The sequence below is a fragment of the Cottoperca gobio genome, chromosome 5 (genome assembly GCF_900634415.1).
Source record: "Cottoperca gobio chromosome 5, fCotGob3.1, whole genome shotgun sequence".
NCBI lineage: Eukaryota > Metazoa > Chordata > Actinopteri > Perciformes > Bovichtidae > Cottoperca > Cottoperca gobio.
The window spans coordinates 7,920,557-7,938,554 of record NC_041359.1 but is presented as its reverse complement, the minus strand read 5'-3'; the positions used below and the strand labels follow the sequence as shown (position 1 = coordinate 7,938,554).

The 17,998-nt window shown below is 41.8% G+C and overlaps 1 protein-coding gene across 4 annotated transcripts; it reads left to right on the top strand.

The window, feature by feature from the left end:
* The first annotated feature begins 341 nt into the window (after positions 1 to 341).
* Positions 342 to 17,709, top strand: LOC115008877 (inter-alpha-trypsin inhibitor heavy chain H3-like). Of its 4 annotated transcripts, none has more exons than XM_029432746.1 (23): positions 342 to 560; positions 2,730 to 2,765; positions 2,872 to 2,895; positions 4,504 to 4,563; positions 4,662 to 4,819; positions 5,444 to 5,548; positions 5,691 to 5,853; positions 6,005 to 6,115; positions 6,260 to 6,388; positions 6,950 to 7,066; positions 7,157 to 7,325; positions 7,454 to 7,579; positions 7,672 to 7,853; positions 8,019 to 8,204; positions 8,735 to 8,874; positions 9,060 to 9,220; positions 14,081 to 14,110; positions 14,212 to 14,361; positions 14,751 to 14,864; positions 14,975 to 15,176; positions 16,154 to 16,329; positions 16,412 to 16,523; positions 16,625 to 17,709. In XM_029432746.1, exons 1-23 carry the CDS (start codon positions 453 to 455, stop codon positions 16,764 to 16,766), a joined length of 2,901 nt encoding a protein of 966 aa, XP_029288606.1. In that variant the 5' UTR covers positions 342 to 452; the 3' UTR covers positions 16,767 to 17,709. The 4 variants fall into 4 exon arrangements, with proteins under 4 accessions (XP_029288606.1, XP_029288604.1, XP_029288608.1 ...); XM_029432744.1 differs by having other exon boundaries at positions 2,709 to 2,765; XM_029432748.1 differs by lacking the exon at positions 4,504 to 4,563.
* The last annotated feature ends 289 nt before the right edge of the window (positions 17,710 to 17,998 follow it).

Genomic DNA, 17,998 nt, shown 5'->3' with positions numbered 1-17,998 from the left:
TACCAAATACAATGTTACCTTAGTGGTGACAAAACCAAATAGCGAGGAGTGGAAGTTATAAAACGCTCAAACTGGAGTCTTGCTGGCCACGTGCAATGCTGCTTGTGTCCGTTATGGAACACGCTGTGTATAGTTGCACATCTACTAGTAAACATACAGATGTTAACAACTTAAAAGTTACATTGTCTTTTTATATTTTACTCAGGATCAAATATACCCGCGTCTAGTGAGTTTCCCTTAAACGCCCAATCGGAAGCTAACTTGAGCGTCGTATCTTAAAGAAAGGAGCCTCATCCAGCTGTGAGTGTGACAACAGACGGACTTCACTCTGTCACGGAGTGGGAGGGTGCAGGGGCCGGATTGGAATTGGGCCAGAGTGTGTGGGTGGAGACTCTTTTGGGAAGACTTGATCCCCATGTGCCTCGAATTCCCTCCACACTTGTTTCCCAGCCATGCCCGCGCAGTGGAGAGTCATGCTGCTGTGGATTTGTGTGTGCATCTGGCTTCCAGCTCAGGCCCACGGAGCTCTGGTCGTTTCTCGCAGAGATGATCTGACACAGGTATTTTAAATCAGAGATACATGTACAGCAGTTATGCATTCGCATGTAAACAAATGTCTGTGTTGTTATTGTCGACGGCAGCGCACCTCATCAGCTATCAGTCCACACACTGTTTATAGAAGTCTGTCAGTAGTAAGAGTTGATGTTTCTCATGATAAATCCCCAGGCATGCAGGAAGTGGCGTGCTCTGCATGTCTGGCAGCAGCAGCAGTGTTTTCCCGGAAAAAGGGAATAAAACATCTGTTTAAAGGGCATAATTACCTGTGTTGGGCAACACACAGGGATGTGATTTTTCAGCATTAATCGGATTTAGGAATGAATCGTGTAGATCCCAGAAAACAAAACTATATATATATATATATATATATATATATATATATATATAGTTTTATTATTTGGGGTCTTTAGACTAGACTGTAAACACGCAAGTTATTACTTCCTCGTTACTTTGTGGTCCATATTCTATCATCAGTACAAATTCAATTTTAGTATTTCCTTGTTATAAAACGTTATACTTCTACTTCATTACATCTCAGAGACAACTATTATACTTTTCTCACTACATTTGAGTTACTTTTCAGATTACTTTCATTCCATGCCGGTCCAAAGAAAACCATGTATCTCCACATTTGGTGATTTTGAATGTTTGTGATAAACTGAAGGATGAACTGATTCCTTATGTGTTGAGAAAATCCTCCAATTCCTTAAGATAGATAAACTATTTAAAAAGCTTCTTGGATCAGCAGAAAAAAGCATCGTCACAAAGCTGGCAACAGGCTGTTTTTCTGAACTCATGAAAAGTGGAGTTTTTAGATATACGTGGTTCTCGCAGGACAGCTGCGCTACAATCACATGATCATCTTATAGAATATGATACATTGCTGTAGAGTAATCTACCCAACAGTATATAAAGGAGGTAAACTTGAACATTTACAGCAGTAAAATGCAACATAAACATAAACACAGCAGTAGTATGAATCTAAAAACATCATTTATAACTGACAAGGAACATTTTAATGCACAATGATTACTATTAGTCTTGAGACTTTAAGTACATTTAGCTGCTAACACTTATTACTTTTACTGAAGTAAGGTTCTGAATGCAGGACTTTTACTTGTAGTGGAGTATTTCCAGTGTGGTATTAGTACTTAAAGGAGTCATTTTCAGGTTCATACTTGTTTCTACTAGAACATGTTTACCTGCTTTAAAACACATTGATGTTCTCATCCTGTCTCTCTGAATATATCTGTATTCACCCTCTGTCTGAGACGTTCCCCCCCTTTAAAAAGTCTAATCAGCTCTGATTAGTCAGTGTTTCGAGGTCTTCTGAATGACGGGGAATGACTGTAACAACAGTAACTATGTGTAAAGTTGTGACATCGCAACCTTACGGAAGTCCTGACCGCACGTTTAAAGGCACAGTTTCTGAATACGGGCTGTGTGTATTTCTCAGTTGATTGGATTGTTTTAAATAATTTCACAGTATTTATACAGATCTATTTAAAATAATAATAATGGAAAGCTCAGTGGATTTGGACCTTTGCCAATTACTTGCCTGAAAAGAGCGACACAGAAAATCTAAAGAAAAAGATGTAAAAGCATTGGTGACACGGTCATCTCCAGCAATTCTGACAAAAGTACTCCAAAACTTTGCCCTCTGCCCTCTGTTGATCCTTTCCTCTTACGGACTCCAACCCAGCTACGCCTCTCTGCCACCTCCTCACATTAATGTTAATACTACAGATATCAACTGTACATGTGTTGCTGCCAGCATGCCTGATGCTACACGTTTATTCCTGCCAGCTTGTTTGTTGTGTTTGTTGTGTGACCTTTACATCCACAATTTTTTCCCACACTGTAATTAAATCCTCTGTCTGATTATGTTGCCACACCTTGCCTGCGTAGTCTTCTCGAAAAACGTATTGACATATTGTGAAGGCAACGTGGATGAAAACGATATCACAATGCTTCAGATAGGGACTACTGATGCAGTGTTGGTACACAAGTGTTGGAAAATCAGTGTTTATCATACCCGAGCATAACTAATGGGAAACATTCAGGGAAACATCATGTTTTATTGACGGCTAATGCTCATTCATATGCTGCACATCTCTCTCCAGCCTCGCTGTTCCTTTCTCATTAACCAGTCATACTATGCTGTGTTCCAGGAGACCAAAGAAGCTATGGGCCCCAGGTCAATAAAGGTACTCCGCTTAAAATGACTAACAAAAGTATAAAGTACTCAGCTGTGTTAGGACAATTATGGTTGTGAAAATAAACTACATATTTTTGTCTCTTTTTCTTCTACAGAAAAGAAGCACAAACTCTGCAGATGTAAGGAAACAATCTTGATATTAATATAAAAGTCAAAACAGAGTTCTGACCTTTCGTAATATCTAAGCATTTATACTTTCACGTTACTTTATCACTGGGAAATTAATTATGAAACCTGGATCGAATACTTCAATACACACGAGAGGTGACTGGGAGCTTCTATCTCACAGCACTTGATTGTTACTGTTTGCAAAATGAAGTCCACATTTTCTATAAACCTCATTGCTTCCAGATGTCCACTCTTTCCCCTGCGGTGTCCATTGGCATGGAATTATTTTCTCTGTGCTTCGCTGGAGACAATAAACATGCTGGTAGTGATTTGTGCATCTATGCTTTTATTCCTATCTCTCAAAGTTCCATCTTGCAATGTGTTTACATAACAGTGACCTATCTGGGTTTTGTGACATGAATAATTTGGGAGACATTTCTCATGACATCTGAGCCACTTCAGCCAATTCAGTTGAGAGACACCAAAAAGCTGCTAGTTCTCTTCCACTGGTCTTGGTGTAATGTGATGTTTTAGAATTTGCTGTGGCTATGACTTATTGATGTTGATGCCTTTTTTTAAAGCCTTTTACTCAACAAGCATGCCAAGTTTTCCTTATTATGTGTCACATAACAACAACAAGGCTTTACTATCATGAGTGGCAAGTCTGAACACAACGAAATGATGGTCTATGGGAAACAGGAATGGAGCAGACAGACCGATACAGGTACACTATAAGGACAACAGTATTGGGCCACTCCTCTTAATCATCATTGAACTCAGGTGTTTCATTCAGTCCCACTGCCATAGGTGTATAACATCAAGCACCTAGCCATGCAGTCTGCCTTTACAAACGTGTGAAAGAATGGCTCGTTGTAAAGAGCTCACTGAATTTGAACGTGGTTCTGTAGTAGGATGCACCGTTGCAACAAGTCAGTTCGTGAAATGTCTTCTCTCCCAGATATTCCACGATCAACTGTAATTGATATTATTGTAAAGTGGTCGCCGAGTGCTGAGGCGCATAGTGCGTAAAAGTCGCCAAAGCTCTGCCGACTCAACAATGCTATGGGGTTGTTTTTCTGGGGTTTGGCCTCGGCCCCTTAGTTCCAGTGAAGGGAAACCTTAATGCTTCATCTTACCATCTTAAGTCATTTTGGACAATTCTATGCTTCCAACTTTGTGGAAACAGTTTGGGGACGGCCTTTTTCTGTTCCAGCATGACTGTGCCCCAGTGCACAAAGGTCCATAAAGGCATGGTGGGATGAGTTTGGTGTGGAAGAACTTGACTGCACAGAGCTCTGACCTCAACCCCATTGAACCTTTGGGATGAACTAGAACGGAGATTGGGAGCCAGGCCCTCTCGTCCAACATCAGTGTCTGACCTCACTAATGCTCTTCTGGATGAACGGGACACGCTCCAAAATGTTGTAGAAAGCCTCCCAGAAGAGTGGAGGCTGTTATAGCTGCAAAGCGGGACCAACTTCATATTAATGCATATGAATTTGGAATGGGATGTCATTACAGCCCCTGTAGGTGTAATGTGTAGGTGGCCCAATACGTTTGTGTATGTAGTGCATGTCACAGAGTAACAAACCAACATCGTAACTTCAACGATCCGACAGGGAATGAGTGGAAATGGTCCGGTTAAATCCTACAGGGCTGAGGAGGAAAAGTGGAAACAGGTGAGCAGGTGGGTGGGAAAGGTCGGGGAAAGGATGGGTTTGGGGAAGTGGGTGTGTTGGCAGAGAGGCTGAATATGACCCTCTGTCCATCCTTTCAGATGGTGGAGGTGTTCAGTGTGAGAGTGGACTGCACTGTGACGTCTCGTTTCGCCCACACCGTCATGACCTCCAAGGCTCTGAACAAAGCAAACGCCTCCCAGGAAATCTTCTTCGAAATGGATCTGCCCAAGACCGCCTTCATTGCCAACTTCAGCATGTCAGTCAAAATGTTGTGTATTTGACTGTGAGCATGGACAGTGGAATGTAACTACGTCCATTTACTCAAGTACTGTACTTAAGTACACATTTGAGGTACTTTACTTGAGTATTTTAATCTCATCTCACTTCTACTCCACTACATTTCAGAGGAACATATTGCACTTTCTACTCCACTACAATTATTTTATAACTTTAGTTACTATTACTTTACAAATTAAGATTTGCACTCAAAACATATGAAAATGTAAAAGTGAATCAATTACTCATTGACTGATTAACAGAAAATGAATTGGCAACTATTGGTCAAATAATTTAAGTAATTTTCATTTACATTTCACCGTTTCAACTATTCAAATATGAGGATTGGATTTGCTGCATTTCTTTTGAACAATTTTCATTATTTGGATTGATTTAAAAAGTTTCTGCATTAAGTACTTTTACTTTTGATACTTTAATTACATTTTCATGATTTTAATTGCATACCTTTACCAAAGTAACATTTTCAATGCAGGACTTTACTTGTAACAGTATTTTTACAGTGTGGTATTCATACTTTTAATGAAGTAAAGGATCTGAAAGCTTCCTACAGCACCTTTTTTAAAAGTGTCTTTGTTCCTCACAGGGAAATTGATGGTCAGACGTATGTTGGGGCGGTGAAGGAGAAAGAGAAAGCCAAGAAACAGTATGAGAAGGCAGTTTCCTCTGGACAGACTGCTGGACTGGTCAAGTAAGTCAGTCAAGATGGAAACAGTATAAAAAACACGTTCAAAGGAACAAACTGTATCTACATTTATATGGACTTGTAGTAAAGATCCTAAATGGGTTATTTAACATTAGAGGCTGTGAATGATGTTTGTGTTTCATTACAGGGCTTCTGGAAGAAAGATGGAGAAGTTTTCAGTGTCTGTCAATATCGCAGCCAAAAGTAACGTGACTTTCATTCTGACCTACGAGGAGCTCCTTCAGAGGAAAAAGGGCCAGTACGAGATTCTGACTCGAATTAAACCCAAACAACCGGTGCAGGAGTTTCAGGTAAATTCATGTTCAAAACCCGTCTCTTGGTGATTTCAGATATTCTAAATGAGCTGATTTCCTTATAAATGACCTGTGTGTGTGTGTGTGTGTGTGTGTGTGTGTGTGTGTGTGTGTGTGTGTGTGTGTGTGTGTGTGTGTGTGGAGACAGATTGTGACAAACATCTATGAGCCTAAGGGCATTTCTTATGTGGATGCCCATGCAACCTTCCTCTCCAATGAGCTGCTCCCTCTAGTGGTGAAGACCATCACAGACAACAAGGTACACGATACAACAGGCCTTTAAAGAAGTGTCTCTGATTCAAGCAGTTCCTGAATCCCAACTTAAACTACTTCACATTCAATAAAATGTCAAACCCAAGAATTAAGAGTCAGCTAAACCGGTCGTATTGTATCCCATTGTCAGGCACACATCTCTTTCTCACCAACTATGGAGGAGCAGAGGAAGTGTTCAGATTGTGATGGAACAATCATCGACGGAGATTTTGTCATCACGTATGACGTGAACCGAGCAAAGAGCCTCTGGGACATTCAGGTCAGCTGTCAAAAAATACTGTATTATGTAAAACTATACAGATTCACTTCAAAGCTGTTTGTCTGCAGGCTGAGTTGATTGATGAATTGATAAATCGATGAATCTGTGATAAGATTATCCAACAACATGAAAGTACAGAAGCAAAGGTTGTGGCAGGATTGCCACATGAGGCTGAAATGCACCTCTACTACCCCTTTTTTTAAATCAAACTAAGCGTTCGTGTTTCCTTTCAGGTGAGCTTTAATTTCTCCATGCACTCTAAAGATACATACATTGTTTGTTAACATTACTGTCATGTATTTATTTTGACTAGCAATGTATTTTAATCATGTCAATATATGCGCCTTGTGTTTAGAGTGCATGGAGAAATTAAAACACACAGGAAGAAATATTACATTTAGTAACAGTTCAGATCAGACAAAGAAAATGGATCACCAGAATTAATTCAGTCACTCAGGGTTTCTGTATAAAATACTTTTTTGGGGGGGGGGTTCCAATTCTGATCTTGCCTTGTCATTCTTTCGTGTATATATCCGCTCTTTATTGATTCTCTCCCCTCAGATTGTGAACGGATACTTTGTGCACTTCTTTGCTCCCCCTGACCTGCCCAGAGTCCCAAAGAATGTGGTATTTGTGATTGACAGGAGCGGATCAATGAGTGGAGGAAAGATGGTACAGGTGAGAGACTGTTCAGACGTTTAATGCGTTTCTGATATATTGGCGCTCATGTGCACACATTTTGACCTCTGACCTTGTAACTCTTTGTAGACACGAGAGGCAATGCTGGCCATCCTCAAAGACCTCCACGAGGAAGACCACTTTGCCCTCATTAAGTTTGATAACAGAATCGAATCTTGGAGGAACTCACTTACCAAAGCAACCAAGGAAAATGTGTCTGAAGGCATGGCTTACGTCAAAAAGATACGGGATAATGGATGTAAATAAAGAAACAAGTGACACTAGCTTTTATGCTAAATGTCATCTTAACTCCTTAAATGATAAACACACTCTCACACTCTCACACTCTCTATACATATTACAATTTGTTGTTTGTTTTCCTTCTAGCAACCAATATTAATGATGCATTGTTGAGAGCCGTGAACATGCTGCTCGAAGACAGGAAGGAGAAGAAGCTCCCAGAGAGGAGCATCGATATGATTATTTTACTGACTGATGGGATGCCAAATGATGGTGAGTGTGTACATAGGATATACAGTATCATTGTGCACAAATGTGCTTTCTATTTAGCATTCAATGTCTGCATGTTGTATGTGCGTTTGAAGGAGAGTCTAGAATCCCGAATATCCAGGCGAATGTTCGTTCTGCTATCGGAGGAAACATGTCTCTGTTCTGTCTTGGATTTGGAAATGATGTGGATTACTCCTTCCTGGATGTGATGAGCAGACAAAACAAGGGAGTGGCTCGGAGAATCTTTGAGGGTTCAGATGCGGTCATTCAACTTCAGGTACAGGCTCTTTTTTAAGCAATACTAAGATTATTATTTTTTTGAAGCAGCTATGTCACATTCTTCTCCAATTATGTAATCACTATTTCTGACCAGATTATAACATAAATGTAGTACTTTTGGTACAAATACATGTAATGCAATGTGTGTACACATTTGTTCCAGGGTTTCTATGAGGAGGTGTCCAGCCCTCTGCTCTTGGAGGTGGACCTGCGTTATCCTGAGAACGCAGTGGACTCCCTGACTACTAACCACTTCAGCCAGTTGTTTAACGGCTCAGAGATCGTGGTGGCCGGGCGACTAACCGACAATGACATGGATAACTTCATGGTGGAAGTGTTCGCTCAGGGGGTGAGAAATGGACAGAAATGTGTCAATGAAAGCATGAATAAGCACTATCTAGTAATTGTGGATACTGGATAGACAATATGTGCACTTTCTCCCATATGAGACAGTCACTGTGACTGAATATACAATGCTAAGAGTGGTATTATGAACAAATTGAATTTAAGTATGTAGTCTAGGTATTTTTTACTTCAGATGTTAGAGAGACACTATTCTATACAATATCAGGTATTAATTATTCATTTGTCCAATACTTTGGTTGTGACCAAATACCTACAAAACTATTGATATTCACATCAACCTCAGCTGTACTTGGTGCTAATTAGTAACCTAAATGTTAGCAAGATAACACGCTAAACTAAGATGGTAAAATTGGTCAATTATAGCACTGTCATTGTGACCATGTTAGCATGCTGATGTTAGCATTTAGCCTCACAGAGCTGCTAGCTCAGTAGACTCTTAGTCTTGTTATTTTCAAATGAAACTATTAATTACTCTTCTGTCAGTAATACCTGTGATTTAATCTCTTTCTATAGCCTAAAGAGGACTTCCAGGCGCAGGGAAAGGCCAGTGAGGTAAACTTGGAAGTGATCTACCCTGGACAGGAGTACATATTTGGGGATTTCTCAGAGCGTCTGTGGGCCTACCTCACCATCCAGCAGCTACTGGAGAACAGGTTTGTTCATCTGAATTGTGTCTGTCAACTTAATCTGTACCAAGATTTGAAGCAAGCTCCTCCGTGAACTATGATGGATTACTTAAAGAAACTCAAATAATTTTATGGTGCAAACCTTTTATTGCACGTAATGTGCGTCATATATTATAAAACCCTAAACTGATCTAATCTTTTTAATCTCCCAGTGATATTGGTACTCAGCAGGAGAAAGACAATGTGACAGCCAAGGCCCTGGACTTGTCCCTGCGATACAGCTTCGTCACTCCTGTCACCTCCATGGTGGTCACCAAGCCTGAAATGGAGGACGGACCAGACGGCCCTCTCATCGCTGACAAACTGACTGAGGGTAAGCGAAATGTACAGAGGCGTTGAACGAAGGCAAAAGCCACAACGAAAAGGCAAAAGTGAGCAACAACGGACGTTGACAATGAAAGGGACAGACTAGGCTTGTGTGAGATTAGCTGCGCCTCGTCTGGAAGGTGGATGAGATCAGATGGCACATTGCAAAAAGCTGCAGTAAAACAGAACAGAAGTCACAGAAATACTTAGATTCTGCTATATCAATCTGTAGGCTACCTGTAGTTTGTCTATCATAACTTTTTATTTGTTCAACGATGCCACTGTTATAATCTGAGAAAGATAAGTAAGGCGGATAAGTATAGCCTACATATAACATTTATGTAAAGGCACTGTCATTTAAAAATGATATGACCCTAAATTTAACTACTGAATAAATAGTTTAAACATTCTCACAGTGTAAGAACACGTACTGAACACAGGGAGTCCCAGTCGGCTGAGTCCATGTTACTGGCCAGTTCGTACTGTAACAACACATACTAAACACAGGGAATAGGACTCAGAGACAGGAATGGGTATGGGAAAAACAGGTCGGTACACGGGAAGGCAGTCAGCGAGGCAAACAAAACAGGCAAGGAATAGGCAAAGGCAGAGTCGGGTCACGGAAGCAGGATCAGGGAAACCAGGAAGACAGGAAACAGGATCAGGAGACATGGGACAAACGCTGGAACACTACGACATGGAAGTACGAAGACAAACTAGCAACGAGGGGAACAAAACACACAGACTATATACACCAGGAAGTGGGCGGGGTAACGAGACATAGGTGGAATCACTAATGACAGATGGGAAACACATGGGCAGGAAGTGGAGACACTGAAACGAGAGGAGAGGTAAGTAACACAAAATAAAACAGGAAGTATACACAACAATAACCATTTAATGGACAACAGGAACCCTTACAGTTGGTTGTGGGAACCAGCGGACTATCCTTAACTGGTTTGACCCGTGCCACATGGAAAGTGAGGTGAACCCTCATGGAACGTGGTGTATGTATGATTGTAGACGGAGCCTCACCGCTACCGGATTGATGACCTGGGAGATTGGAAACGGACCCACAAATCGCGGAACCAACTTGCGGGATTCGACTTGCAGTGGCAGGTCCTTCATAGAAAGCCAAACGCTCTGGCCCGGAGAATAACCTGGAGCGGGAACCCGTCGCCGGTCTGCCATCCTCTTGTATGTGGCAGAACTGCGGAGAAGGGCTTGCCGAGCCTGGCTCCAGGTCCGGTGACAGTGGCGAACGAGTGCCTGTGCAGACGGGATGCTGGTTCTGCCTCCTGGTCGGGAAACAACGACGCACTGAAAAAGAGACAGACCAGAGGCAGAGCCAGACAAGGTATTGTGTGCATACTCCACCCAGAGCAAAAGCTTGCTTCAGGTGGCCCTGTTCTGGGAGATGAGGCAGCGCAGGCATGTCTCCAGGTCCTGATAGCTGAGATGCTCTGAGTGTCCATCCGGGATGATGGGTTGGATCGGCTGTGTGCAGTTGGAAACTCGGCACAACAGTAGACCGTCTAACGCTTTAGCCTCTAGTACTCGAGGTAGAGGAATCAGCTTTAGAACCAACCTCTTTGCTAGTCCCCAGTCCATAAAACTCTCATCTGCTCCGGAATCCACTAGAACGGGATGACAGAGGGCTCCACACAGGGAAATAAGTTGAGCAGGGGGTGAGAGTGCGAGAAGGGCTACTAGCAGAGATTGTATGGCTCTCCAGTACCCTCTTCTTTACTGGTGAGCCCTGCCTTTTACCGGACATCCGAAGACAAAATATCCCAATTCAGAGCAGTAGATATACCTTCCCTCACGTATCCGCCGCTGATGTTCCTCCGGTGACAACCGGGTCTGATCCAGCTGCATCGGGTCCTCCATCCCTGCCGTCGGCATCGTAGTCGCCTACAGTGGAGCTTGTTGGCGGGAGGAAAACCCTGAGGATAAATGAGGTGAACGTGACTGACCCCACGGTCCCATAGAAGGGACTGCAGATTCAGCTCTCTCCCGTTCCCTCTCTCGGATCCGGTTGTCGATGCGGATCAACATGGTGATGAGTGAATCCAATTCAGCTGGAAGGTCGAGTGGGACCAACAGGTCTTAGATGGGATCGGGAGCCCATGCAGAAATGCGTCAAAAAGAGCCTGGGTATTGCAGTTGCAGACAGCGGCTGGAGTCCTGAACTCCACGGCGTAGTCAGACACCTGTCTTCTCCCCTGTCGAATGCCCGAGAGGGCTCTGGCGGCCTCCCGGCCTGGAGCCATATCATCAAAGATCTTCCGCAGCGTCTCTGAAAAGATCCCCAGGGATTGGCAGATCGGGGAGTCTCTGGCCCATTCGGCCGTAGCCCAGGCCTCTGCTCGGTCTGACAGATACGAAATTACATATGCTACTCGGCACGCTCCGTAGGAAAGGAGGCTGCCTCTAGCTCAAAATGTAATCCGCACTGGGTCAAGAATGCCCTACAGTTCTCCGCATCGACAGAAAAACGTTCAGGTGGAGAGAGATGAAGAGGCGGATATGAAGGCGTCGAAACCGTGGTGATCACTGAAACGGTCTCGCGGACTGGAACCGTCACGGTTGCAGGAGTGGAAACTGGAGGCCACATGACCTCGAGATGTGCCCCAAGCTGCTAAATCTATCCGGACAGCTGGCCCATCTGGTTGCCGATGGTGTTCTGGAGCTAGTCGTGGCAATCCGTCAAAGACCTCATTCCAAGGCAAACGGAGGTGAGTTGCTCGATGTTACTGGCCAGTTCGTACTGTAACAACACATACTGAACACAGGGAATAGGACTCAAATGCCACGACTCAGATACAGGACTGGGTACGGGAAAATAGTCTTTAATTGCAGCAAAAACAGGTCGGTACACGGGAAGGCAGTCAGCGAGGCCAACAAAACAGGCAAGGAGTAGGCAAAGGCAGAGTCTGGTCACAGAAGCAGGGTCAGGGAAACCAGGAAGACAGGAAACAGGATCTGGAGACATGGGACAAACGCTGGAACACTACGACACGGAGGTACGAAGACGAACTGGCAACAAGGGGAACAAAGCATACAGACTATATACACCAGGAAGTGGGCGGGGTAACGAGACACAGGTAGAATCACTAATGACAGATGGGAAACACATGGGCAGGAAGGGGAGACACTGAAACGAGAGCGGAGGTAAGTAACACAAAATAAAACAGGAAGTATACACAACAATAAACATTTAACGGACAGCAGGAACCCTTACACACAGCTACAGTATATACATAGGCTACACATTGGGTGGAAAAGGAACAATTATGACTACAAAACACAAAGAAAAACACAAAGAACAAGTTTTCTTTAGCGATAGACATAATTAGACTTAGTTCAAAACAATTGTGTTATTCTTTTAATCACACCTCACAATAGTTATTACCTAGTTATAAATGGAATTATTGGACTAAACATGTTACACTTCTCTGGCTGACACACCTTGTGATTAGGCTTTCTTATCGTCTTTATTTATTATTATATATTTGTTTATAAATATAAGTGGAAAAGTGTGTGTGTGTGTGTGTGTGTGTGTGTGTGTGTGTGTGTGTGGGGAGACAGATTGTGACAAACATCTATGAGCCTTAGGGCATTTCTTATGTGGATGCCCATGCAACCTTCCTCTCCAATGAGCTGTATGTAGTCAGGACAGTATTGTGTACAGTCAGGACAGTATTGTGTACCGTCAGGACAGTATTGTGTACAGTCAGGACAGTATTGTGTACAGTCAGGACAGTATTGTGTACCGTCAGGACAGTATTGTGTACCGTCAGAACAGTATTGTGTACAGTCAGGACAGTATTGTGTACAGTCCGAACGGTATTGTGTACCGTCAGGACAGTATTGTGTACAGTCAGGACAGTATTGTGTACAGTCCGAACAGTATTGTGTACCGTCAGAACAGCATTGTGTACCGTCAGAACAGTATTGTGTACAGTCAGGACAGTATTGTGTACAGTCCAAACAGTATTGTGTACCGTCAGAACAGTATTGTGTACAGTCAGGACAGTATTGTGTACAGTCCAAACAGTATTGTGTACCGTCAGAACAGTATTGTGTACCGTCAGAACAGTATTGTGTAGTCAGGACAGTATTGTGTACAGTCCGAACAGTATTGTGTACCGTCAGGACAGTATTGTTTACAGTCAGGACAATATTGTGTACAGTCAGGACAATATTGTGTACCGTCAGAACAGTATTGTGTACAGTCAGGACAGTATTGTGTACAGTCCGAACAGTATTGTGTACAGTCAGGACAGTATTGTGTACAGTCAGGACAGTATTGTGTACAGTCAGGACAATATTGTGTACCGTCAGGACAGTATTGTGTACCATCAGAACAGTATTGTGTACCATCAGAACAGTATTGTGTACTGTCCTGTGTTCTTTTTATGTGTGCCATGTAAAGCACTTTGCAATTGCATGCTTTGTGCTTTATAAATAACGTTTATTATTATTATTATTATTATTATTATTATTATTATTAACCACACAAGTTATGTTTGTTAACATATTAAATCTTCATTGCACAACATGAGACTAATCTAGCCTACAATCTTGCGTTAAATATTCCCATTTCCCATCATGCCCTGGTTCTTGCAGCTGTGACGCCTGGCTCTAAAAGCTTTGGCCGCCCCGATCTTGTGAGGTTATCGTTGCCCAGTGTGTGCATGATGTCAGAGCAAGTCGGGATCAAGTCGAACACAATAGAGAATACTCTTGTATAGCATAAATAAATATCATAGCACCCGTTGAATCAGTATGTGTATGTAGAACATACCAAAGACATCCAACTAACTTTGTTTGTGTGTTTTCTAACTGTTGCCCTGTTTCACAGACCAGCGGCAGAAAGCAGAGAGACACATGGGTACGACAATTTCTTTTAACATTATTAGGTGACATACTTTATGAAATGCATTTTGGGCTGAACAACTTAACTGAAGTATGCTTTACTTGTATTCATAACAGGTCCCTCGGCCCATGGTGCCAGTTCCCACGTTGCCAGTTCCCACGTTGCCAGTTCCCGTGGTGGCAGTTCCCGTGGTGGCAGTTCCCGTGGTGGCAGTTCCCGTGGTGGCAGTTCCCGTGGTGGCAGTTCCCGTGGTGGCAGTTCAGATGGTGAGCTTTTCATACAGCAGTAGTTTAACTATTACATCTTTCTACATAAAAGACCAGACTCTTCAAACATCATATTTATTCTTTCTCAAATTAAATCATTACAGTGGTCCCCCATATCAGGTCCAATGACATGACACCTGTGACATTTAATTATTCAACTTTGTTTATTTTCTATCACAGCAGTTGTTATTTAAATCACAGCATACAGTCGGCTATCAAGTATTTAATATTGAAGAAATCAGGGTAGGCTCTACACTGCTGCACTGAGGAATGTAACCAAATAGTGTTACAGTTGCTGAAGATCGTATTAAAACATTATAGTAACAAACGCGAGTTTGACTGTTTTATGCTTTTCTGTCTGACATGATACTTTAATGATGCTTGTGCAGTGGACGGAGATCCTCATTTCATGATAGAGCTGCCAGAAAGAGATGACGCTCTGTGCTTCAACATCAACGACAAACCAGGAACCATTTTCAACCTGGTCAGGGACCCAAAATCAGGTCAGTCCTGAGTTTTAATCACTAAGTTGTTCTAAAAACAGAGCACAAGTCTCTATTTTTGTGAGAAACGTGAGAAGGGACAACAAACTCAAACCTGTCATTATTTTCAGGTTTTGTGGTGAACGGCCAAATTATCGGCAAGAAGAAAATTGTTCCGGATGGTAACATCAATACCTACTTTGGCCGTTTTGGTATCATCCACCAGAAGCTGGGGGTGAGGCTGGAGGTAAGCACTCAGGACATCTCAGTCTTCCATGATGGCAAGCAGGTCAAGCTGCTGTGGTCTGATACAGCCTCTATCAAAGAAACCAAGTGAGTAACACTGCATTACAAATATTATCTGAAGTTATTGGACCATAAAACATGTTTTAAACTGAAATGATAAAATTACTTTTATTATATTTATTTAATAGGTATATTGTCATTTTGGTCATGTCCAGATAAAAATGCTTTTTTTAAATGAATATCAAGACGTTTTCTAAATAATTTTCTTGTTGTGTTTATCACACAATAAAGTACTTGTAGTAAACACACAAAACACATTTCTACCGTTGAACATTAAAAATACCCCTCCCAAAATATAGCAAAAATAAGGAAAACATGAGCACAACAATCTAAATAAAAACAAAAGAAACTAGTAAAAGTGTTTCTACCTCTCCCTTCCCAAACCTCCCTCCCCACTCCCTTATAGTCAAGATTAACTTTAGTGGATCATCCTATATCGGGTTTGGAATTAATCTGCAGATTCTCACGTTTAAAATGAGACCTAACTTTTCTATGGATGTCAGTTTTTGAGCCACATCAAAGGCCAAAATGTGACCTGCAAAATGTTCAACAATTGTGAATCACAGCAACCACAAGAGATCCTCAAGCATACAGTCATAAATGAGCACAAACATTATTAGGCTGATGGCTCCAGTGGTATGCAAGACTAGCTGCGGCGGACACACACACACACACACACACACACACACACACACACACACACACACACACACACACACACACACACACACACACACACACACACACACACACACACACACACCCATACACATGATCTCCCTACAGGCTTACGTCTGATGCTGGCAGAGATATAAATAGGGTCAGTAAAAACGAAATGTAATCGATCAGACGAACACTGAAAATGAAGTTAAACTAAACTAAAATTGCATTGACAAATGAACTCTTTACTCTGCTCGATATGGCTCCTGTGAATTACAAAGAAACAATAAGGATCACCACTTTGTCTGTCAGCTATTGGTAAACTTTCTTTGTCTCTCCTCCAGTATGGACTTCAGGTTAACTAAGAACTGCAGCCTGACAGTGAGTCTGAGGCACTCGGTTAAATTTACGATCATTAGACACACAAAGGTTTGGAAGAAACGCCACGACCAACAAGACTACCTGGGTTTCTACACCCTGGACAGCCACCACTTGTCTGCTTCAGTTCATGGACTGCTAGGTAGAGAACTGCAAGAAAGTTTCATATACATATGTAAAGAAAATTCCTTATTTTGAATAACTAAAAAGATGTCTTCCTCCAGGTCAGTTCTACCATGGGGTTGGGTTTGAGGTGACAGACCTGCGTCCAGTTGAGGGCCAGGAGAAATTAGATGCCACCATGTATGTGAAGGGACAAACACTCAACGTCACCAGGTGCACATGCCTTATAAAGTTTAAACACGCACATAATGCATGCAAGGTGAATAAACATTTCCTCATCATAGTATTTTTATGTTTTTTCATCTCGCCCACAGACACTGGCAGAAGGACTTCAGCAGGGATGTGAAGGATGGGGAAAATATTCCCTGTTGGTTTGTTAACAGTGATGGAACAGGCCTCATCGATGGAAGAGCCTCAGACTACATTGTGTCCAGGCTTTTTAAGGCTGCTTTTTGAATGTTGAAAAGTCAAAATCTAGTGTTGCACTGGGGTCACATTATTATGGCGAGAGATAGCAGATTGTAGTGAGTCACAGTGTGTCTTCATATAAACGTCACACACACGCTGAAATAAACATTATAAATCCCAGGATACTTATTTTCCTGTAAAGTGGCAATACAAAATAACAATTAGGATTCCAAATCTCATAACGGACATTACTTACTAAATAATAGATGGAATGACAATGTGTGCACTTTGTGAAAATTAGAACGCAACGTAAGGTGTGTTTTTAATGGATGTATTTACTGAAGACATATGAAATATGGTGCGTAAAGCTTTCCAATTTTATGCAGTCGTAGGATTATATAAGTCTGCATACTTTACATACCATTGCCTTTAAACTGAATGTACTTTATGGCCTGACCCCAGGCCACAACTATACCAACTGTGTTTTGCCTCATACTGCTTTGTGATCTGCACCTTGATTCACAAAAATATTGCCCTTCACCTCCTCGAGAAGAGGTGGACAATAATTAGTTGGCGTTTACGGACTGTGTGACAGTGGTGTTGCCCCCAAAAAACGGGAAAATCTACACTGGTGTAAACAAAAACCCACCCACATACTGTACTTCCTCGACTCTTACTATAACTGTAACTGGGCTTAATGCCAACCTTGCACCACCAGAGAGAAATAATCAATAACATAATCCTGCGGATGTGCTTCTTGCGATTTTATTATGGAAAAATTGTAGACTTATGTAACTATTATTATCATTATTATTAGGATTTAATGTGTTTAATGCCATTTCAATCCAGCCACAGGTTGCTGTTTCTTTTAAATGTTATAGGTAAAAATAATTAGACTTTAAATTAAAATTTAGTCTACATTATATCCCGTGTTGTTGACTGTTTGGACATTGGTTTTGTATGTAACCACAATAAATGCACATGTACACCAGTTTGTGTTTGATTTCCGTACGTTTTAGAAAGGGTAAACCGATCAATTCCATGTAACTAAAACAAGTGTAAATTTGAAGTCAGTCTAGTGCTTCATTAAACCTGGTGTGTCAGCTTGCTTGAGGCTTAATCGCTGGAGACCCACTACTTTTTCTCATCATCATCATCATCATCATCATCACTGTTTACAGGAGCATGATGAGAGCAATACCTTAAGTGGAATGTATGTTTTTCTTATATGACTTTCGTACATTTATTTTAACTATCTTTATATGCACTTACTTATTTAC

Coding starts and splice junctions, on each gene's coding strand:
- LOC115008877 (XM_029432744.1), top strand. CDS start 453: ATGCCCGCGCAGTGGAGAGTCATGCTGCTGTGGATTTGTGTGTGCATC. Junction 4,820..5,443: donor TTCATTGCCAACTTCAGCAT/GTCAGTCAAAAT, acceptor TGTTCCTCACAG/GGAAATTGATGGTCAGACGT. Junction 14,362..14,750: donor CCGTGGTGGCAGTTCAGATG/GTGAGCTTTTCA, acceptor ATGCTTGTGCAG/TGGACGGAGATCCTCATTTC.